Source organism: Euprymna scolopes, chromosome 22 (assembly GCF_053919585.1).
Source record: "Euprymna scolopes isolate OS-2025 chromosome 22, ASM5391958v1, whole genome shotgun sequence".
NCBI classification, from domain to species: Eukaryota; Metazoa; Mollusca; class Cephalopoda; order Sepiida; family Sepiolidae; genus Euprymna; species Euprymna scolopes.
In genome coordinates, this window is record NC_136503.1 from 29,905,397 (window position 1) to 29,929,743 (window position 24,347).

General features: G+C 33.9%; 1 protein-coding gene across 1 annotated transcript in view; it reads left to right on the top strand.

Moving 5' to 3' along the window:
- Positions 1-24,347, top strand: part of LOC145243935 (uncharacterized) — a 324,060-nt gene that overhangs the window by 48,140 nt on the left and 251,573 nt on the right. Inside the window, exon 2 of the mRNA XM_080107062.1 lies at positions 9,633-10,104. Coding sequence (XP_079963188.1) covers positions 9,739-10,104 — 366 coding nt within the window. The 5' untranslated portion in view covers positions 9,633-9,738. The remainder of the gene's footprint in view (positions 1-9,632; positions 10,105-24,347) is intronic.

The following is a 24,347-nucleotide window of genomic DNA, read 5'->3' on the forward strand; positions in this document are numbered from 1 at the left end:
TCCTTTAATTCAGTTGATATTTACAATTCTTGACAGTATCTGTTTTGTAGCAGAAAATCAATCACTTAATTATTATATCAATCAGTGAATCTATTTTGCCCTTAACACATCAGAAGAAATTTCAGATTTCTAAATTCAAAATGGTGTGATGTAAACATATATTTACATCTTCTTTTCCAATTTTCGGATTTTTAATCATGTCAAAACGCACTTTATCTCCTTTTAATGAATTGATTGTTGCTATTTCTTCTGATGAGTTAAGGCCAAAATATGGGAAAAATATGCTTATTCAATTATATTTCACCTTTATTTATACCAATCCTTTAATGTATGAAGCTCAGTGTAACTACAAAACATATAACAAATAAATGACAAAATGACTATATTCCAAATTCTAATATGTTGTCCATCTTACCGTTTATTTCTTTCAGCATATTAAAATGTTCAATTCTTGACAGCATCTGTTTCGTAGTGTAGAACCATTCATATAATTATGCCAATTTTTAAAACAAAGATGGCATAAATATCACAAAACACAATTGCAATACTCTTCTGATTTAAAAAAAAATTTTTTTTTTTTTATTTATGTAATCATGCCCATATTCCTTTTAATTTCGAGGAGTTTCTATTTTTCTCATTCGAGGCAGAAAAGATTTAAAAAAATGACATAATAGTTACATGTATGGTTCTGTGCTACGAAACCAGTGCTGTCAAAAATTGAACATTTTAACATTCTGAAAGAAACAAACGGTAAGATGGACAACATCTTGGAATTTGGAATATAGACTTTTTGTCATTTAAACATATTTTGTCAGTGACCCGTAAAGAGCTGCTACTGTGAAAAAAAATCACATTTTTAGGAGGTAGGCTTAGACGGCAAGTTGTTTGTTAACATTACATTGAAATTACTGCATATTTGTATGGTTGGAGAAACTGGGAGCAAGGAGGGTATTTGAAAAGCAATCAGTTTGAGGAAAAGTTACTTTGGAGTAGAAAATCTTTTGGTATCTAGAGATACATTAAAAGGGGTGGGATTTTGTTGCTAGGCAACTGGGTTAGAGATATTTTATGTAAGGAAGGGATACAAGTCCAGTAAGTTCATCCGAGCACATTACATGGAAGCACTTGTAAAACAAACACAGATGTGGTAATTTGCCCAGGGCTGGAGTTGTGCAGACAGTGCAGAATGTATTAGGTCAGAAATTATTTTTTGTACTCTGTCCAAGAGAGAGGCTACTGGTTTATGCCCAGATATGGCAACATTATTCGATTATTATTAACAATCGTAGCAATACTGGTTATTTTTATTTTTTTCACCAGTTTGGTTTCTAATTGGAAAAGTTCCTAAATCATTTTGGTCAAAATTTGCTGCATCGGCATTTCTTTCTCTGTTGAATGCTGCTGCTAATGACAAGACGTGATACCCATCTACCCACCCACTTTGATCTGTCGATATCCAAATTTGTCCAATGCAGCAAATCTTATCTTGGATTGGTCAACATTTGAATATGTATGCACCAGAATTGGTATTTACTTGCTTCCCTCTGCAGAAAGATATGGCATAAAGCCAGAAAGTGGAGAGGGCCCAGTCTGGTCAGGTATAAAAATAACTGAGATCAAATTTACCTGCATTCTTCAGTAAGGGTGCATCAGGCAATAAATCCACAACTTCAAAAGAAGGTAATGCCTGGGAGGGTGCACATAGAAAAGATAAATACAAAACTGTTGATGTTTTTGAATTTTTTAGATGAGGATTGATGATTCGTATTATTTAGATTCTTCAGACTACTGTTCTCATCTCGAGTGTTATTCTCATAATGTTTCGGCTGATGTAACATCAAACCTGTCTTCAGGGTCATCATGTTGAACTCAGGAATTTGCATGGAATTTCAAACAGTGTCCATGGAAGTAGCATGTTCTTGTTCTGTCAGCCATGTCTGTGTAGAAATCGTAAGTGATTTGTGATTGTATTTTGAGTATCTCCAGCACTAAGGATCGAACCTACAACCTCCAGATGAACATAATGGAACCTTTCAGCTTTCTTATAAACCAATCTTTTAGGCTTCTTGCTTATTTCATTAAAGCTCAATTGATGAGGCTTCTGAGCACTAACTACTCAATTCAATGCCTTTAAACAAACAGATACATAAAAAAAGAAAACTGCAATATATTTATTTTAAACTAGCCTGGGTTCCCGGCAATGCCCGGGCGTGTCGAGGTGTGTTTAAGGGGGTTGGTTAATCAAAAAAAAAAAAAAAAAAAATAGCAACAATTACCAGTTCAAGCACAAAAAAAATAAGGAGTAGTTGGCAGATTCGAATCCATAACGTGCAAGAGGAAAAGGAGGTGAAAAAAAGCAAACGGTCTTATTGATGCACCCACCGCGATTGTGACGTCATGGGCGTTTGAAATAACCTGTTTTATGTGACGTCATTGATGAGAGGTTTGAATGACTTGCAAAAATGTCAACGAAAAAGTAACCTCTCCTTGTAAAAAAAAAAAAAAAAACTGCCCAGTTGATGGTGAAAGAATTAATTTTTGGGGCCAATTTTTCAATATTTGCCGTCCAAGACATGGATTTTTCAATAGCAATTTTGTCACATTCCGACACGTCTATCTGAAGTTTTTGGCAGACATACAAACGCACACACACATTTTGCCTTTTATATATTAGAAGATAAACAGTAGTAAAATAATAAAATACACGGTGAGGTAAAAAAAAATATTTGAGGTTTTTCATTCATAAAAATTGTAATGTGTATTTTCTTCCATGGGCTGTACTTATATTGTTTGTGAGAAATTATGATTATACTCCATAATTATCAGTGGTGCATCTGACATACAGTGAACCTGTAAAAATACCTGCTCATATGGGTTTGATATCGTCTGTTTTTATACAGCCTCAGACACAAATGATTGTTGTGGACATTTCAATAGTGTGACAAAAGGGGAATTTGCATGCTTATTATCAAAACGTTATATTAACAATTTGTGAATTACCCAAATTGAATGGAAGCTTTTTATTTTATATGTACAAGAGTTTTTGCTTTGTTTTTGTTTTTTTTTTTTGTGTGTAATGTTTATTTTTTTAAATAGTCATTTCATTGATCTATCATGCTTAAGTTTGATAATAGCATATTCATCGGTGTTATGCTTAAGTTTGAAACCGCATATTGGTTGGTGTGTCATGCTTAGGTTTAAAACCGCATATTGGTCGGTGTGCCATGCTTAAGTTTGAAATTGCATATTGGTCGGTGTGTCATGCTTAAGTTTGAAACCGCATATTGGTCGGTGTGTCATGCTTAAGTTTGAAACCGCATATTGGTCGGTGTGTCATGCTTAAGTTTGAAACCGCATATTGGTCGGTGTGTCATGCTTAAGTTTGAAGCCGCATATTGGTCGGTGTGTCATGCTTAAGTTTGAAACCGCATATTGGTCGGTGTGTCATGCTTAAGTTTGAAACTGCATATTGGTCGGTGTGTCATGCTTAAGTTTGAAACTGCATATTGGTCGGTGTGTCATGCTTAAGTTTGAAATAGTCTTATCAGTCTATCATGCTTAACTTGAACCAGGATTGTCATCAGTGTGTCATGCTTAATTTTAAAATAGCTTTTTCGTCTGTCTTGCTTAAGTTTGAAACTGCATATTCGTCACTGTGTTAAAGCTTAAGTTTGAAATAGTCTTTTCGTCAGTCTAGTTTGAAACAGCATTTTCATTACTAAACATCGAAGCTTGAAATGATGTATTTTAAAAATTACTTTTTTATATAAAACGAGATTTTTTGACTTGATTCAAGTATTTTTGAGTGATTTGAACACGAACATAATCTAGCTGAATCATAGGACCTCATTTAGTTGGCCGCATAAATTGGATTATTTTTTATTACCAATCTCGTTTTGATTTTTGTTTTTAATCAGCTTAAACGTTTAGTTTTTTTGTTCACTTTTCTAATGTATTTTTTGTGTTTACAATTGGCTTCTAATGGATTAAATAGTCATTCATATATGAGATAAAACAATAACACGAACGACCATTTTTTCCGCTTTTTAGGACTTAGTTTTATCGTTTTCTTTTTTCTTTTTCTTAGTTGGTGACAAAGTGAATATCGACATGGACTGAGAACCAAACTGTGCAAAGTTCAAATCCTTTTGATTTCATAGCGACACTTTCATGATGAATATTGCTTAGAAACCTTCATATGGTCCTTCTTGTAATTATTTGCTTCTAAGGAACCCCCCCCCCCCCAAAAAAAAACAATGAACTGAGCTGATGAAAAGTTGAATCATGCTTATCTATTAAAAAAATGAATCCCCCTTTCTATAATCCAGCAGCTCTTGGTTCTAGTCCCTTTTACTGGTTCGTGATTAGTTATTAGGATTTGTTTCAGAAAAGAAACAGAATTGAAATTCTGAAGTGTTTGAAAGTTTAACTATTATGTATGAAGCAAATATATTTTGAGATTTCGATGATGATGTACTGTTTCGAATGAAAAAAAAAACACGCACACACACACAAAAAAAATAGGTGATGCTTTTTATTCTTTATGTAATCATGATACGAAAGATTTCCTTGTTTTATTTAATTTTTTTCAGTGCATTGTGGCAGTGAACATGAGCACCGCTTCATTTTGCCTTTAAATCCAGTCTGTTGATCCCTGTATGTATATAGAGGGAGAGAGAAAATCGAGTAATTATTATAAACACCCCCAACCTCCCCATGTTAAGAACGGCTTTCGGAATAAACACCCTCCCAACTTTGAAAGCCATTCTTAACATTGGGTGGTTGGGGGTGTTTATACTACACTGGAGCAGGTTGAAAAAAATACCGAAATTCGTCTTGATATTCATCATATTTGGTTTAACATTTGTTTTACATGTTGGCATGTGTTGGACGGCTTTGAAAAAATTGATTTCCTCACCAACATATCTCTGGCCAGGTCTTTATTAATCCTCCCTTCAAATCTCTTTCTTATCACTTCCTCCCGTTTTCCTTGGCCTTTCACTGTGAACTTAACCTTGCAACCCACATCTATTAACCCATGAACTCATCTATTCTTTCAATACTAGCCTGGGTTCCCGGCATTGCTCGGGTGTTTGGAGAGGCATGTTCAGCAAAAAAAAAAAAAAAAGTGGTAGTAGGCAGGCAGGCTCGAACCAGTACCGCGAAGGAGGAAAAGAACACAAAAAAAGTCACGTCTTTGCTGTTGCGTCCATCACCAAAAGGTTTAAATTAAGGCTAGTCAATCGAAAAGAGGAGATGACTTTCGAAAATATCGGCAAAAAAAGAGACCGCTCCTTGTAGAAAAGTGCCGTTGAGGGGTGTTTTTAGGCAATTTTTCTATATTTGTTGTCCGAAGGATCGAGATACTGATCTCGTGAAAATCCTTTGCCTGTCAAGTTTTAGCCAGACATACAAACATACATACATTTAAACAAACAGGTGATATTTATATAATAGATGACCAAACCAACCAAGTCTCCTTTTCTGCACATATCTTCCTATACTGTTCAGATTTAATCCTCTTCTGAAGTCATTAGATCTAAGCTTGTCTTCAAGGCTCACATTGCACATCCATTGAATCATTCTCTCCATGCAATGCATGTCCTCAACCCACATTGGCCAGGTTTTATTTCCATACATGATCATATTGCGTACACAGATAGATACACAATAGATTCTTCCTTGGTCGGCAGTCACAAAAGTTCTCTCAACTTATTCCATGCATTCTTAACTGTTGCATTCACACCAGCTTCTTTCTGTATTCCAATGATATCACCAAGGTAACAAAACTTCTGAACAGTGTCAATATTCTCATCATCCAAATATACTAGTTTAAGACAATAGATGGATGAGAACCGAGATGTGAAATATACACCGGGGCTAGTGCATCTACCACTACTCTCTCTTTCTTAGACAGTCCAAAACAGATTCTCAAATCTAATAGGTCCCTCACTATTGGCCAAGCTCCAACATCTGTTCCATCGTCGCTATGTTGCATCATGTGCCTGTTTTGCAATTACTTTAATGAAATGTGCTCTGATGAACTCATAGCATGTGTGCCTCCTCGATGTACATACTCCCAACTAACCTGACAAGCAGCAAAATTTTACCCCTTCAATGTTGAGTACTCTAGAAGCTGAAAAGCCTTCTACTCTAATACTTTCTTTCCTCAGACTGTTACACGAAATTCCCTCCCTATTTTCTGTTTTCCTGACAGTACTAATTTGCAGAAGTTTACGTGTAATGTGAAGAGACGTCTTGTTGCTCCCCCCCCCCATCTCCCCCCCCCCCCTCCGCAGTGTTGGTAAAATGGTAGCTACTTACATTCCAAGTGGTAATATATCTTGTTTGTGGTGAGAAGTAATATGTATAGGGTGTTTGAAAAATCGATGACATAACGCCATGCTTATATATTATGTGTAAGTTATCAAAAAAGTTCTTGGTTTCTGCATTATATGGCATCGAAATAAATACTGACCAAAATGTGTGTGGAAGCCTCTGTTCAGTCTTGAAAGACAATGGATACCCACTGTAAGGGTAGCTCCACATGGAATTGTGAAGTAAGGGTTGCACAATCCTCAACGACACATCTCCTGAATCGGCACTGCTTACATCCAGTGGCAAGAAGTCTAGGACAACTGGAAACAATGCAGAGATAAGTGTTTACACACCAGTTCCCATTTGATTACCAAAGTTAAGCAACGTTGAGCCTGATTAGTACGAAAGATGGGTGACCATTTGGGAATTCTTGAATTGTTGGACTACTTTCTTACCAGTAGTTTTTGGGTTCTTTTCCATTTCTCAAATGACTTGTCCTACAGTTCTGGGAGAAAGTTTCTTTTTACGGCCTCGACCCGTCAAGTTTTGAATCGTATTGAAAGCATCATACTTCTGATAATGTTTCTCACTGTTGACACAGGAACTGCAAAATGCTTAGCTACCTTTCATGTGTGTATCCACTATTTTCTGTCTAACATCGAAACTGTGTTCTTTAATTTTAGCCATCTTTGCAGTCTGGTGTTATTGATAAAGTGAAGGATTGACTAATACACGTTATTTATAGAAGGCTTTGGAACGTTCTAGAAGATGATGCAATACCCAAATCATATTTTGCATAAAATATCGTGAATTCTATGATAAAAATCATTGGTGCCAATAAATTTGAATTCGTCTGATTTTTTTGTTATCATTAATAATATTTATTTTGAATATCTTATGATAAACTAAAAGCGTTTCAGATCTGCAGATGGTCGCTATAAATGTTCATCAACACTTTAATAAAAATAATTAGTGAAAAAATGTCTTTTTTTTCTCCAAAAAACGCAAAAATTGAAAGAGTGCCAATAATTTCGATTTTAACTGTGTGTGTGTGTTGTACATATCTGTGTGAATAAATAAAAGGATCACACACACACACACACACACACACACACACACACACACACACACACACACACGTGTGTGTTTGTATGTCGACATAAATGAACTATATTGTCACGATCTTTTTTAAATAATAACCGAATACAGATGTCCTACCAAAAACTTTAATTTCTAATATTCCTGACTTCATGTTTTTATTTGTTGTATCTTATAACCGCAAACTTGAACTAGTTAAAATGTAAACACGCCAATGAACTTGTTTCGCTTTTCGGCTTTTCTATTGTTTCCTGCTGTGTTGGATTAAAAATTAAATTACTCTGATGTACAATAAAGTTAAAACCGATCCGAGTAAAGACTTAACCGCTTTTCAACAAATCAGAATCTTTTGGCAGGGAGATTTTAAGCTGACTTAAATGCCAACTTGCGGACAGATTACCTTCATCTACATATGAACTCATCTTAATAGGATTATCACGAGGTCATATTTCTAATATACGGAACATGTTATATGTTGGACGACAGATATTTATATATATATATATATATATATATATATATATATATATATATACACACACACACACACACACACGTATAATGTTACAATTAATACATGAAACACTTTCCTCACGTGGGGAATGTTGTTTTGGGTTAGCTGCACTGCGGATTTTTTTTTTTTTTTTTTTAATTTTAGGGTAATTTTACAAATCTAGTTTCCTTTTTCTTTTCTTTCTTTCGCGCTCTGGCTGTGCGTTTGTGGAGCCATGTGTATTTTTTTGAAGAAGTGGAAACATTTGATGCTGACGTCTTCTAAATGGAAAAAGAAAAATGTTTACCCGTGAACATTTCTTACCTGTTGGTAATTTAGAAGATTTGATATCTTTACACAGGAGATTTTGATGGGTTTATTTTTTTTTCTTTATTTTATTCTTTTATAAAAAAATATTCAATGGATTCTTACCTTTCGGATTGGGATGTGTTATTGTTTTTCAAAAAAAAAAAAAAATAGAAAAGCGTAAGTTTGTATAAATTTATTTTATTTTTTTAATTTTTAATCAAGTCCATGCACCGAAATGCTTTTTTTTTTTTTTTTTTTTTTTTAATTATTTCGATGTTGTTTCATAAATTTTCTGTGTGCAAACGTGAGTAAATTTGTATAAATCGTTTGTTCATAAATCGGAAACAGTGTCTACATCTTAAACATCTATTATCATTTTCAAATTGGTTTAATAAATGTTACAACAATTCTAAGAAAATATGTAGAAAAAGTTCCATCTTAATCGTAAAAATTACTTATAAAAATAAGGTTCTATATTTATTTATTTATTTCTATGCTAATAAGAAACGCCGGTCAATGTTCACCGTTACGCCAACTAAAGTCACCTCAACATTTTTTTAAAAATATGACGACCTTTATAAGGTTTTCGGGTATGCTGAAAATAAATATCACAGGGAAAAGTAGCACAGACAAAAAGTTTTTGAGATATAAATACCTGTATTATGCTACGTAATATCTAGTAGTTTTGTTTGGCCGCCATCTTTGTTGTTTCAGTGAAATGATATATTGAGCTTGCGCGAGTATACCGCAGTGAACATGAGTTGGGGAGTGGTATTCCGAAAGCCATTCTTAACATGGGGAGGTGGGGGGGTATTTATTCGAAAAGAGCCGTTCTGTGGGAGGTGTTTATTGCAAAAGAAACGACGTTGAATAAACGTTTGCATCCGTACACAGATTGTCTACTCATGCTCACTATCCCATTTCATTGAAACAACAAAGATATGGCCAATTCAAACTACTAGAAATTACGTTGCATAATACAGGTATTTATATCTCAAAAACTATTTGTCTGCGCTAATTTTTCCTGTGATATTCGTATTCAGCATACCGGAAAACCTATAAAAGTTGTTGATTTATCGAAAAATGTTGAGTCAGTTGGTGTAATGGTTAACATTGACCAAAACGGTCTTATGTTTTAATCACCGTCTTTTATGACGGGAATTCACCAATCTTTGGCTTTTTCTCCAATTTTTCATTTAATTTTTACTATAAATGAATACAGAATAAAACTGACAGAGTAATTTTTTTTTTCTTTTAATTTTCTTTTTTAAATTCTGGCTTGTTTCCTAATTGCAATATTTTGCAAATAGTGAACATTGGCTGAAACAGTCTTATGTTTTAGTCACTGTCTTTTATGCCGGGAATTTTTACAAACCCCTTTTATTTTAACATATTTGTTTTCTTTTCTTTTCAGATTGCATAAACCTTAATTTTTTTTTTAATGATCCGGCAATTTGAAGTCTCTTGATCCCTTTTCGCGTTAATTAAAATTTCGGATCTGCTGCTTCTTAACTCCCAAAATGGAGCGACACCTGCAACAGCAAGAGACTTCTCTGATCGAGACCAAAAACCGGATCAAGATCAACCTGATGGAATCAGAGTTGGAAGACGCTTGGAAATTGATTAAGGAGAATTCCCCGTCTCTACCCAAGCGACGCCGACTAGAGGACGATGCTGTGAGCAGCATTAGTAGCCGGACTGATTCCCCCGTGTCTGTTGATAGTTTTATGGATGAAAGTTTTTGTGCCACACCCACTGACAATTCACCCTCACGACCACCAACGTTATTGGATTTTCGCAAACATTACAAAAAGGATGAACTCTGGGCAGCGATTGAATCCAATTACCAATACCTCATGGACGATGAAATTATAGAAACTTGCAGGGTAAGTGGAGTTCATGTTTTTAGTTGTTATGTAACACCTCAGCTATGTGTAGAATAGCAACTTGTGTTCACTGAATAGTTTATACCGATTTTTTTTTTTTTTTATAGAAATCGCTCCAGATAAGGCATGAAACCATTTTATGTAAGGAGCTAAAACACAAAAATCTTCAAGGTGAAACAAAATAGCCAACAATAAGTATTAGATGGATAGATTCTGATCCAAAGAACAGCAATTCTTTCTGTTCTGCCAGAAACAGTGCTCATGAAATGTGAGGATTAAAGAATGAGATAAAGGAAGCAAGTTACAAGACTGCTAAACTCAAGATGCACTTTCTATAACGTAGTTATGTCAACACTCAGAACCCATATGTTGTATACAGACAGTCGCAAGGAAAGAATTCAACTTGCTTTTCTTTTCAGTTGAAACAACAGACATTTATTTACGGGTACTTTCCCGAATAATGCCTTGTCACTCATTTAAAAGTATTCTCATGTTCCAATGTGCTTAACAAGACTCTGCCATGTCAAACATGGTACTCGGTCTTTGTCCGCCCATGTTTAGGTCACGTCTTGTCCTGTTGCTCTTGGAACATGTGTGTAACACGTCTCTCTCTTTCTCTCTTAGTTCTTCTTCGGGTCATATTTTTCTTTTTTTTTTTTTTTTTTTATAATCTTTTTCTTTTTTCTTCCTTGCTGTGACGTCACCTCATGCACGGCTCGGTTATTTGCATACAGCTGCCATATGCTTGTCTGTGCTCTGTTACATTTCCATTCTCCTTAAACATTTGCTGATAGATATTTTTTTCTCGGCATTAAATAATTAGAAAAGGGTTGATAATAAAACAAACATGATAACCATTCATTTCTAAGTCACCAGCATTATATTATTTACAAGCAAAGTTCTTGGGCAGTATGGGATAAAATAAAATTAGTCCTTAAAACATTGTGTAACATAACTTCATAAAATATATGTAAAAAATATTCTAAATAGACTAATTGTAGTCGATTGTGACTCAGAGGTTCCCCTTTTATTGAGCACTATACCAAGATATAGAAGAGGCTTTTCCTGGGATTCTTTCGTTTACCCTTGATCATCAGCTATTTTTTTTCTTACCTCAAGCAAAGTATATTGCCACTAGAGCGTAGGGCTACTGTAATAGGGATCATATTTATAGAAGGCAATTTGAGTGGGGGGGGGGGTTAATCAGTAAGATGTTTGTTCATATTACATTTAAATTTCTGCATGTTGGTACTGGTTGGTAAAACAGGAGGCAGTGTGATAAGGAATTTCAAACGCAAGTGGTTCAAGGAAACAAACTATCATATGGAAAATCTTTTGGCATCTTGATACCTCTATAGTGAAATGGTGGGATTTTGCTGCTAGTCTCGTTGGTTAAGGTTATGTACATTTGAATGGGGAATACAAGTGCAGTAAGGTTATTGGTTCACATTTTGTGGAATTACTTGTAAAACAAGCACAGGGATGTTGCATTGCGTTGATGGGACAGGGGTTGGAGCTTGGCAGACAATGTTGATCCTATTAGGTTAGAAACTCTTTTTTTATTATTATTATTATTATTTCAACCCTGTTCATGAGGGATAGACTACTGATTGATGCACCAAACTAGATGTGGTAACAATACTCCATACATGGGTGAGTGGTGGCTTTATAGAGATGCAGGATACTGGCAGGTGAGAAGTTTTCTACCAAGGTAGAGAACTTGACAGTATTTTCTATATACTTATTCCATTTCATGTTGCCTGAAAATGTTAGCAGTTTATATGTTGGTTTTTCAAGAAGAGTTCTACCAGTCATGACAATCCATGGTCAGAAAGTTTTCTTATAATCATTAAAGGAAAGGAGCTTTGACTTGGTAGCATTAAATGTGGCCATCCATTTTTGCTCTCATTCTACTGCGGATTGGAGGTCATTTTCCAAGGGTTAAACAATAAGTGAGATTATTCAATTTTCTCTCCTGCTAGACATAATTATGTGTTATCAACAAATACACCTATTTCATTCACAATTTCATCAGAGAGGTCATTTACGAAGATCAGGAATAATATAGGTCCAAATATGAACTCCTGGTACACACCTGCATTGGTGTGAAGTTTAGATGTACGGGCATCAAGAATGATCTGGATCTTTATTTTCGCTAAGAAAGATCTAAATATATTTAATATATTAAATATTCATACAGTAATACTGTACAAGTTAATTTTTCTGAGACCTTCATATGGAACTTTGTCAGAAGCTCTGGAAATATCTAGCACAGTTGACCTAGTTGTGATACACAAGACTGAAGGAAAGGGCGGTCGTACTATACGTATTATGCATAAAAGGAATATTGGAGAAAATAGTTTTAAGGAAAATTGTTTATTCTTTGGTTCACATTTCTTTGTTGCAAACATTTCTGAAAAACTTATCAAATATAAACAAATCTGATCTTGTAAACTGTTTCTCCAGACAAACTTTTTATGATATTTTGTTGCAAGTTTAAAATTTCAATAAAAAATATGTGCAGAATTAACTTGTGTTTCTGTCGCAGAAGTAGTTTGGAGTGTGTGGCAGCTTATCAGGGTTGGTGTGAAGTTTGCACGAATGTTGCCATCGATGTGTCTTGTGAATTGATTGAAGAGAATGAAAATATATTTGACATTTTTGAGAACGTTGTTTAGCTGAGATGACAGCAAATGTATGTTCGTGTTTGAATGGAAACTTGCAGAACTGAATTTTTTGTCATTTTAAACAATGTTTAGAGTAAATTCAGATCATTTTGTTATGATTGCTTCTTTTATTATTTGCTTTTTACCCTCAATCTATTTTTATAGTCGGAAATATAGATATTCACTATTTTGGAAAGCTAAAAAGTCCAATCATTCAACCCTGAATAAAATACTTTCGACAGTACTATCAAAATGTTAATGCTTTAATATAAACTTTGATACTTACTCTATTTTTGTTTAAAATCATATTATGGTGCAGTCAATTATAGAAAAATTCAAAATTATGTCCTGGAGTTATGTTTAACATATCTGAAAATTCAGTGTGAATTATTAAAACCTACAATGCCACCTAGTTAAAAGCATGTTGCATAATTACAAAATATTTTTAAATTTATGAATTTCCAAACAATAATGCAGCAAAACTCTATCTGGATAAACGTAAGTACCCCAGTTTTGTTATAAAATGTAACAATCATTTTTTCCAATCAATTACATAGAATTTAAGACTTAGCCATTGTTATTCAAATCAAATTTTTGTAATATTTTACTAAATCTATAACATTTGCAATGAAATTACTTCGAAATTTTCAGTGTTCTCTGATGGTTCCTTATATAAAGTTTACATGTTCTATAGGCTAAATCTGTTTGATATGTAATATAGCCTCCATATTTTTACATGGCCCTCTCTTAAAAAGGCGTTTCAAACCATAAACCCCTTTGAATTTGCTCGGGAACTTTGCAGACATCTTGCAAAGGGAACTGCTTAATATTTTGGTGAATCCTCATGGGACGTTTAAGGTTTCCAACTGAAGTACATTCTTTTCCACATACTCTGCGTATAGATACACAACTCAAATCAGAGTCAAAAACTTCCACGTCTTTAACAAGTACGTCCAAGGATGGAGTACTGCTGCCACATCTGGGCAGGAGTTGCTAAAAACAGCCTATCCTGCCTTGACAGAGTACAAAATAGGCTTCGTGGCTTAGTGGGGGGTTCCCTTTTCTCATCCTTGCAACCTCTCTCCCACAGAAGAGACGTTGCGAACCTGTCTTTGTTTTATCATTACTTCCATGGCAAGTGCTCATCTGAGCTCCAATCTCTGGTCCCCCCTCGCCAATCTTTCACGATAAACACCTGTCTAGCTGAAACCACTGTCAAAAATTTTCCCCACTCTTTATCTGTGCCAAAACCAAAACGTAGATTCCATGAACAAAGCTTATTTCTTAGAAGTACACGCCTGTGGAACACTCTTCCGTTTGCCTGTTTCCCACCTGACTATAACCTGGATGTCTTCAAGTCTAACATAAACAAACTCCTGATGAACCGCCCCCCTAAGTAAGACACTTTGTCAAATCTCCAATACTAACGATTACCACGATACTATCCCATTGATTACTGTACATGCAATAACCCTTATCCCCGAGTGGCTTCTGGGCCTTGATAAGTGGTGACTACCTTGTAAAAAAAAAAAAACATCTGTCATGATGTTTTAAGAAATAAAGTGAATTATTACTGAAACACAAGGGGCTATTGTGAATTAGGGGCCAGGTTTATAGGGGCATTTTAAGTGGGGAGTTGTGCAACAAGGTATCTGTTGACATTGCATTTAAATATTTACATGTTGGTATAGTCAGGGAAACAGAGCAAGGAGAAAATTCCAAAGTAAACAGTTTGAGAAAATCAACTATTAGAGTAGAAAGCTTTGCAGTAAATGAGTGGGATTGTGCTGAGTGTTGAATTTGTTAGGGATATTTATGTTGGGGGAGGGGGGTTATACAAGTGCAACAAGTTTATCAGAGTGTATTCCATTGAAGTACTTGTAAAACAAGAACAGGGATGCAACATTATGACGATGAGATTGTTAGATAGTGTGAAACTTATTAGATTAGAAGCTCTTTTTAATCCCTGTCTAAAAGGAAGAGGTTAGTGGTTCGTGCAACAGATGTGACAAAGATGCTCCATGCAGAGGTGAATGTACCCAATCGACTACACTTTTTGACCGTCATTTTACTGACATGATCAGCAATGGACATTTCATATTTTCATGAATTGGAAGAGGTGGGTAGAAAATTTAATATTGAAGCCTAATATGAAGTGCAAATTATTAACAATACAGATGCACACGCAACACACAATTTTAACACCGATTTTAATCATGTATTATGATTCTCTAATATATTTTGCAAACCTACAAACGAAACACAAAAAAATTGTGTTCAAATGTTTGTAATATCTTTAAAGCAGTATTAAGCATAATTATTTTAACAAGATTGTATAAGTTATCAAACATTTTAGGGCACAGAGAAATAATTTAAAAAAAAATACAATTCTTTTAAATTTGTTGTAATGGATTCACCTTGTTGAGATGGCTTCATTTCCTGGTTTGCACTACATCCTAATTCATTGGTTATTTGAATTCTTTGAACTACGTTGTTAAAATGACACTCAAGATGAGAACTGTAGTCTGAAAAATCTAAATAATATGAATGATCGCTTTTGTATGATACTTTTGAAGAAGGTCACACAAGGTACCTAAACAGTAGCGATTTCACTGTCAAAAATTGACTCCCTGTGGACCTGAGAATTCAACCAAGTTCTACCCGATGGTTGGTATGCTCATCCTCAGCTACTCAAAAGCACATTTTCACCACTTAAGTTACTGTTAATAAAAGTCCATTTTACAATTTGAGTTTTTGCAAATGTCTATAGTTTAAAGCTTAAGAAAGTAAAATATATTAATAAAAAATATGAATCAAATTGAATACATATCTGAATTTTAAAATGAGAGGTTGTTCCCAAACTATATCTCCAAGAAAATCCAAAATATAATCATAAGAACCGGAAGTTTAAGGAGTATTTACCAACAGTTATTATCTACTCGTGGTGGGGGCGAGGTATGTGGCGCTCAGCTTTACCTAATCATAAAATAAGAACATGATATTTTAATTTATCCAGATTTCATATATATTATTATAGAGTCGTGGTTTCAGAAGTAAAAAAGAAGTATTTGGGTGCCATCAGCTATAATCAAAACCAGAAGTAAAAAAAATAGGGGGGGGGGCTAGCACTTGATCTTTATGAGATGTATACATATCTGAATATTCCATTAAAATTCTTCTTTACCTCTCAAACACTGAGATAATAAAGTAGTTGAGAACATAATTGCCCATTTAAGTATGTTATAGTATATCTTTCTTGTGGTCTTTTGGTCTCTCTAGATTCCAGGACAAGAATTTATCTAATCTGATGGAGTATCCAGCTTCGTGTTATTACTTGAGGTAACATCACTTTGAGAAGGTGCACCATTCCCCGTAAAAGCCAGCATTGGTTAACCATACCAAGAAGATCTTATTAAGGCTGTGAATACTATGTGGTTTGGAATATTTAGTCAGGGTTTACGTGAAGGGAGAAGTATCCTCATGCCAGGTTGTTCTGGCAAACTTCTCTACAGAGAGACCTTAGACAATTGAGGACAGTGTCTAGTAGGCATTCAATTTTTCTCCAGTTACTTGCTGAGTGGATTCAAATGTACATTGCAAATTTTTTTTTCTATTTAAAAAATTTTCTTTTTAAAAAAATACATTTAATAAATTATTATTAGAGAAAGTGAAAACGAGTATCCAACTTTTATGCACATTATTAAAATTGTTTTAAAAGTCTGTCTTGATAAAAACATTAGTAAAAAATATGACGTGTTCCGATATTGGTGTCACATTCTAATAAAGATGGTGCAAAATAATTTTCACGTGAGAATATGTGCTTTTAGCGATGAGCCAATTTATTCATCCCTCCATCCTTCATTAATTGGACGATTGCTTTTAATGTGTCTAAAACGAAGCTTCTCTTCTTTCATCACCAATGCTCGAATCCTCATTTTGCCCTAATTGAAATGAATGACTTTCTCCTCAAGGAAGCCTCCTACTTTAATAAGCTTCTGGGAATTGTCTTCACTTTAGACTTGAAATGGAATACTTACATCAAATCCGTTTCTCAGGTCACTGGAAAAATAGTTGGATCATGGTATCACTCCAGAAAGTATCTTATGCCTGACATAATCCTCTACCTGTATAATACGTTCTAAGATGGAGTACTGTTGCCACATCTGGGGAGGTGCCACTCAGTATTTTTGTTATATTGTCTCTATAATAAAGGATTGTGAGTGTTTGTTGCGTCATCTCTAATAATGGATTAGAAGAGATGACGTGTTATATTATATATTTATGTTGTATCATAAAGGGAATCGTGTGTGAGTGGCATGTATTTTCAGAACCTACCTCTGCTTCTTCGATGTTGGACCATCTGGAATTTCTCGCCCTGGAGGGAGACTTGATACCTGTTTTTAGATGAAGATTCAATCACTCCAAGACAAGGAATTAGTTCTATAGTTCATTTCACTTTTCCCAGATGTCCTGCAGAAGTTGGAAAGTGAAATCGGCCTGTGTGGGTTCTTCTTCTACACACGTCAGCGTTCGCCCCCCCCCCTCCAGTGAAGAGGAGGAGACAACGGGAAGCCATCCGTTGTCTTCTGAGTCCAAATCAAATCTCAACGATTCAGCTAACCTGATCACATGACTCGCACACAATCCAATCAGCTGATCTTAACTTCCGGTCAATGTGTCTACACTATAACTCCACTCTTCTCCCCTCTCTCTCTCTCTTTCTCTCTCTCTCTCTCTCTCTCTATTCCTTAACATTTTTTCTTGCCTTGAAAGAGTAAAAAACCAATTTCAAAAGCTAGTGGCTGATGTCGACTTCAGCTACTTAGAGAAAAATGTTGTTAGTCTTTCTGTTCTACCATTATCTTCATGGTAGGTGCCCAACTGAGTTCCAATCTATGGTTCCACCCTATAAAACATCCAAAGCAAAAGCTTGTCTAGCTAAAACCACTATAAATAATTTCCCTTTCTCCGTCTGTGTACCTAAAACTAAACAGAGCTTCCATGAGCAAAATTTCTTTCCTAGAACACAATATCGTGGAGTTGCTTCCCTGCTAACTGTAACATAGTTATTTTCAAATTCAATGTAAATAAATTCTTGTTGAGCTTCTTCTTAATAAAATTCTGCCCAGTTTCAAATAATCATTATCAATCCTGCTCACCTGACAAACTAATTACCTCTATCCTCAAGTGGCCTTTAGGCCTTGATAAATGATGCTTCACTAGTAGTAGCAGTAAAAAAAATAGGTACTAACTGTACCCACATTTTAAAATATCGCCTCTATTTAATGCTAAAAAATATTACATATTTTAATATTTGTGTAGAGTCAAGGGAAATAACACTTGACATGTTTACTTTCCTTTAATGTATGGAATATTTAGTGAGTAAATAGAAAAAGCCACCATTCTAAAACTTTTCTTAGCCGGAATAAGTATTTTCAGAAAGAAAATGATATAAAATACAATGTATTTTCGCCAATAAAATTTAGAAAGAAGAAACAAAAGAAATTATGCTAGTTCAAATCTAGTATCTATATGTCGGATTGCTATTTGGGTCTGGCTTTGAAAATCCGGCAAAATAACTTTATATGTTAGATTGTACATTTGCACGATAAGTTTGATCTAAAAAGAAAATCAACAATTTCCTGTTCATGTTCATTATGTGTTGAGGTAGAAATGATGAAACAGTATTGTTATTAACCGCACTTTGCAATCAATAGAAAGACTCAATACTCATTGTGCATTTTGTGAGAGGAATCCTGTACTACAGCATTGATTAACGCTTTCCATTATTAGCCATAATTACCTCCTATTGGAGATTCATTCATTGGCAGATATTATGATGTTATTTTTTCTTTTTTTATCTCTAACAAAAAAATTCATTACGATGTTAAACATTTAGCATGTTATTAGGTAGTATTCTTTAGAAGTGTTTTTTGTTTTGTTTTGTTTGTATTCATATGTTGCATATTAGAGTTTTTTGTAAGACAAGTCAAAGTTGAGTGTATATTCAAAGGAATTGATTTTTTAACTAGTACATATGAAAAATAATGGTTTTGGAGGCTAAAGTTAGAGAGCTTATGCTTATGAAATGAGTTGGGAACAGTTTGCAGTTAGGTGTCTCTTTTGTTGTTGTTCATTTTCACAAATTAGGGGATTCTCTGTCTGTCTGTCTGTCTGTCTGTCTGTCTCTCTCTCTCTCATATACAAGGATCGTTCCAAAAGTTAGGCCTATATTGTAACTCAAAAACCAAAGCGTTGAAGAGCTACAAACACAGGAGTAATGCCATCAAAACGAGCAACCTTTTGTGCTCCAGAATTTATTTTTCTACATAGTCACCAGCATTCTTAATGCACTTTTGCCAGCTTCTTTTGATGCCTCGGTTGTAAAAGTCTGGAGCATGCTTTGTCACTCGCATCTCTGTTGTCGCTCTGAAATCAACGAACACGTCTCCTAACTGCTGACATCAACTGCTTATATGGCTTCATAAATGTACAACAAGCGCCGGTGAATGTTGATCGGTTAAATTTATTCTGCATGAAAGAATTTAATGGCACATTTCTGCTTTTGACATATGTCCTTATAATAAAGATTGCTTTCTTAGAATCTCACCTCATTAATATCTGCAAGAAAAATTAAACTTTTAGGTTATGAATGCATAAGTTCAGTCATTATAACAATGCAATCTTCTGTGATCCATTTGGCTGAGAATAAGAAAACTAGAAGGCATTACTTTTGGAGTGTTCCTTATATATAGGTGTGAATAACAAAGAATCTGATTGGTTAGCTAGCAGTTAATACCAGGTGTATATATAAAAGCATGTGGTTACATTAATTCCATGCATTAGCTTATATTTATTTATGTATATTTACTACACATACACACACACATATATATATATATATATATATATATATATGTGTGTGTGTGTGTGTGTGTAGTAAATATTAAAATTTAAATAATTAATTTAAAAATATTTTAATCCACTTCTGGAAATACGCACTTAACATTATCTATATTTATGCCTGTTTTAGAAAAAAAAAAAAAAAAAAAAAAACGCCAAGCAAAATTGCATGTAAGTTTTCATCCTCAGCATATATACTAGCCCTGTGTGTGTGTGTGTGTGTGTGTGTGTGTGTGTATATATATATATATATATATATATATATATATATATATAGAGAGAGAGAGAGAGATTCAGACCTGTAGAACAAATTCGTTTATATATTATTTAGAAATTTTTTTTAACCACCTGAAAAGGGCCAGAATAGTTGGGCAAAACGTAGTGAAACAACAACAACAACTATAAAGATGAGGATAACAGTACGCAAATAAATAAATGTGAATTATTTTTTAGCCGATGAAAATAGCTACTAAAAATTGGAACTTGGCAGGCATAAGTCGACTTAAATGCTCCTCTATACATGTACAAATATACATTTATACGTTTAAGGCAGTTCATTTGTAAAGCTTTAATATGCATGTCATCTTAGCTCAGATGGTAATGAATAATGTTGGAAAGCTAAATGTTTTTGTTTCGATTCTAGCTGACGGCACTCAAGTCATTTTTTTTTTTTTTTTTACATTTTTGAAACACTACCATATATTTGGGTACAATATAATAATGAATAGAAAATTAGCTCTATAGTAATAAATATGAAATCTGCATAAATTAAAACATATTTCAGTATATTTTATAACCGAGTAACGCCGGGCGGCCTGCTAGTATCTGCCATTTGAAACTATTTTCTTTGAATAACCAAAAACAAAGTATGAACGGATATCCATAAATCATCCATTCAGTTATGTTTGGACTCTTCTTAAAAAAAAAAAAATTTTAAAAAGCTGATTTTTGGTTTTATATTTATTGTTTTTATTAAGTTTAAGTTATTTTTCTGAATTTTATTCACATTTTTATCTGATTATTTTTTTCAAAATGAATTCATGTTTTCATATGAGGATAAAAAAAATTGATCTTTCTTCATTGTTGCTACAATCAAGATTATTAATTTGAGCATATTGATTTTTATTTTCACCATATAGAAATTATCAAGGTCAAGTGTTTATTACTGATAGCTGCGAAGTTTTCAAAAACAAATATACAAATAGTATAAAAACGTTTTTTTTTTTTTGTTTTTTTTTTAAATAAAAGAAAGGTAGGATGTATAAATGGCAGATGAGATCTACTTGTTAATGTTGGTGCATATTAATTTTCCTGTAAAAAAAAAGAAAAAAAAGATCATAGATTAAACTCCTTATCAGCTTATTCGATTTCATAATTCATTGACATTGTCTAATAACAATTATTTATAGAAAATATGCCCATTTAATTAGAATGAAGTAGAAAAAGATTACGAAATATTTCAATTTCTATAGAACATAGTTTTGAGGAGGGAAGGAGTAGGCTTCTGTTTATTTAAAAAAAAAAAAAAACAGTAATTTTATGTGTTTGAACTCTTCCCCCATTATTATTATAGAATTGATTCTTATTTTGATCGCATCTTGTCCAACATTTGTAAAGTTGCTCAACATTTTAATGAAACTCTTTAGTTTAAGGAGAATAGAAAGTGGATCTTGAGTTTACTTTCGACAGCCTCATAACTCTTGCTTCTCTTATTTTGTCCTTTAGCCTTCACATTCCATGAGCAATGTTTCTGACAAAGAGGGAAGAATTACTGTTTTTTGGGTTGGAATCTATATATCTAACATTTTTTTTATCGGATAGTTTTTTAACCGTTAAGCAGTACTTTTTAAAAATTCCTTACATCAATTGATTTCATGCCTTGTCTGGAGCGATTTCCATAAAAAAAATTTAGGTCCACTTCTATGAAATATGGCTTTTAGTTTTCTTTCTCATCTTGAATCTAGTCAGATTCACTTGTATTGTAATGTTATTAGGAAAGGCATGAACCTACCTTTCCCTAACTATAAGTAAAATAACTTATATTGAATGAATCGTTTCCTATTGGTATTATATTTCAGAATTAAATTACTCAAACCAGGTTGATATGCCATAAACCATACAAAGCAAATCTTGTTGTGTTTTCCTTGGCTATAAGCAAAGTGTAGTATCTGTTTTGATAATACACCTCATCTTTTCTGTCTTTGATTAGTGAAAGGGAAATCCTTCTAGACTCGGACAATTTTAATTTTTGTTACAATCCAGATTGCCCCTTTTTGGGGAGCTGAATTTTCTCGACATTAAAAACTAACCATATATCTAACTCTGTCCTTGTGGCGAGGCAAGTAAATAGTGGCACATCCAGGGGTAAAGACTCAAATTGAGAAATTTGGAAAGTGTTGAGTTAATTCTTAGTTATAATTACTTGCAGGTACATTTTGAATTTGAGTGGTAGTACCCGTCGGGGATCTATTTATGGGTTAAATAGAATTGGTCATGGGTAAGATATTAAACTGCATCTGGTTGAATGCACATAAATTTACATCATAAATAACTAATCAATATCATAACTAATCAATAACTATTTTAATATATTAAGAACTTTGAAGTATAAGATATTTTAGCAAAATAAGATTCAGTATTGAATGAACCATAAATGGTTGATATGTTGTAAAACAAAATCAATAAGAAACCTTGTTTATGACATCTCAACTAGTGAGAGTGGGGGATTGTGCTGCAAATACAACGGCAATTTTTATAACTTGTCCAAAGTATCAAAGGGTTTCCTGGTACATTCACATTGTTGCAACATCTTTATCTTAAAAAAAAATATCATTTAATATAATTAGAGAGTAACTGTTAACTTTATTATAAAAATAGGTGTAGTTCCTTTCCGGGAACTGAAAAGAAGCTCTTAGGTCTTACACATATCCCTGGGCTTATACTTTTAAGCAGATTGAACCATTCCTATAACAGGATGCTAGTCTGTTACCATTCTAAGCCAAACTATATATTTTTTTAAAATAAAATGTAGCAAAGTACATCATTATATATTGACAATAATATGGTACACAATAACAAATGAAAATTGGCTACATCTATTTATGGGTTAAATAGAATTCGTCCTGGCTAAAACATGAAACTGCATCTGGTTGAATGCACATAAATTTACATCATTAATAACTAATCAATATCATAACTAATCAATAACTATTTTAATATTTTAAGAACTTTGAAGTATAAGATATTTTAGCAAAATAAGATTCAGTATTAAATGAACCATAAATGGTTGATATGCTGTAAAACTAAACAAATCAGAAACCTTGTTTATAACATCTCGATTAGTGGGAGGGGGGGGATTATGATGCAAGTAAAGAGACAATCTTTATAACTGGCCCAGACCTTTGCAGGGCTTCCTGGCATTGTCACATCGTCGCAAAATCTTTTTTTATTATTCTCATTTCATATTTAAATGTCAGGATTTTTTTTCTTTCTATATTTGCATTTTGTATAATTTTAGCCCTTCTCTGGCAAATATTCTTCATATAAATTTGTTTTCCATTGCATCTCTGAGCAAATACTACAAATATAGTATGTTATATGTTGGACACTGTGGAGGACAGGATGGCCTGCTTATGTAATTGACAATCCCATCCTCCGTTTGTAAAGTAGGTGAGTGAAGCAAAGGTTGCATAATGAAGACACGAATTACACCGATATATGATAACCAATAAATGTAGATTTATTTACATTTAACTACAAATCAAGGTCGTAAGAGTTTGTAGTGAAAGAAGAATATGTTTACTTGCGTTTAGGCCTCAATATTCTTTGAGAGTTTGAATGCGGCCTGGCTATCACCAGAATCAGGAAATTGTTTACATCACATCTCCATTGTCGTGAGGTCCAGCAAAAAGAGAGTGAAATATACAAAATGGAAGTTAACGTAGCTGCATCTCCCCCTGGTATTACCAGAGTTGAAGGGCAATAATCGTGTTTACCGTAAGGTCCTCCGTTTGTGTCCGTGTGTGGAGAACTAAACTCCCATAACACCATCTAATAGTATGTTTCTGAATTTTTGAGATGAGGATTACTTATTCATATTATTTGGATTCTTCAGACTACTGTTCTCACCTTGAGTGTTATTTTTTACAGCGTTTTGGTTGATGTAACTTCCTACCTTCTCATAGTAGATACAGTACTTGGTTAAATTCAGTTGTAAAGTTACGCCCTTCTGGAGAGGTTGAAGGTTCAATCCTCAGTGTGGATGACACTCAAAATACAATTGTGCATTGCTTAGAACTTTTACTCAGTCATGACTGATGGAACGAGAGCATGCTACCTCCATGGATTAAATAAAATGTTCTGTTCTGTAATTCTGTGCAGATTCCTGGGTTTGACAAGATGCACCTGAAAAAGGTCAGAGGTTACATTGACTGAAATGTGAAAATAATACACAAGATGAGAATAGTAGTCTGAAGAATCCAAATAACACTAAACATCTAATAGCTATCAAAGTCTCACTGAAATCATAGCTATGATCGTCTTAGCTCTATGTGTTAACAATAACGTCAAGCCATTGTTACACAATGTTGAAATTTTTTTAAATCCCAAAACCAGTTTTCTGTTGCAGCTGTAATAATATTATTGCAAAGTAACATCCAGAACAAAGCAAACATA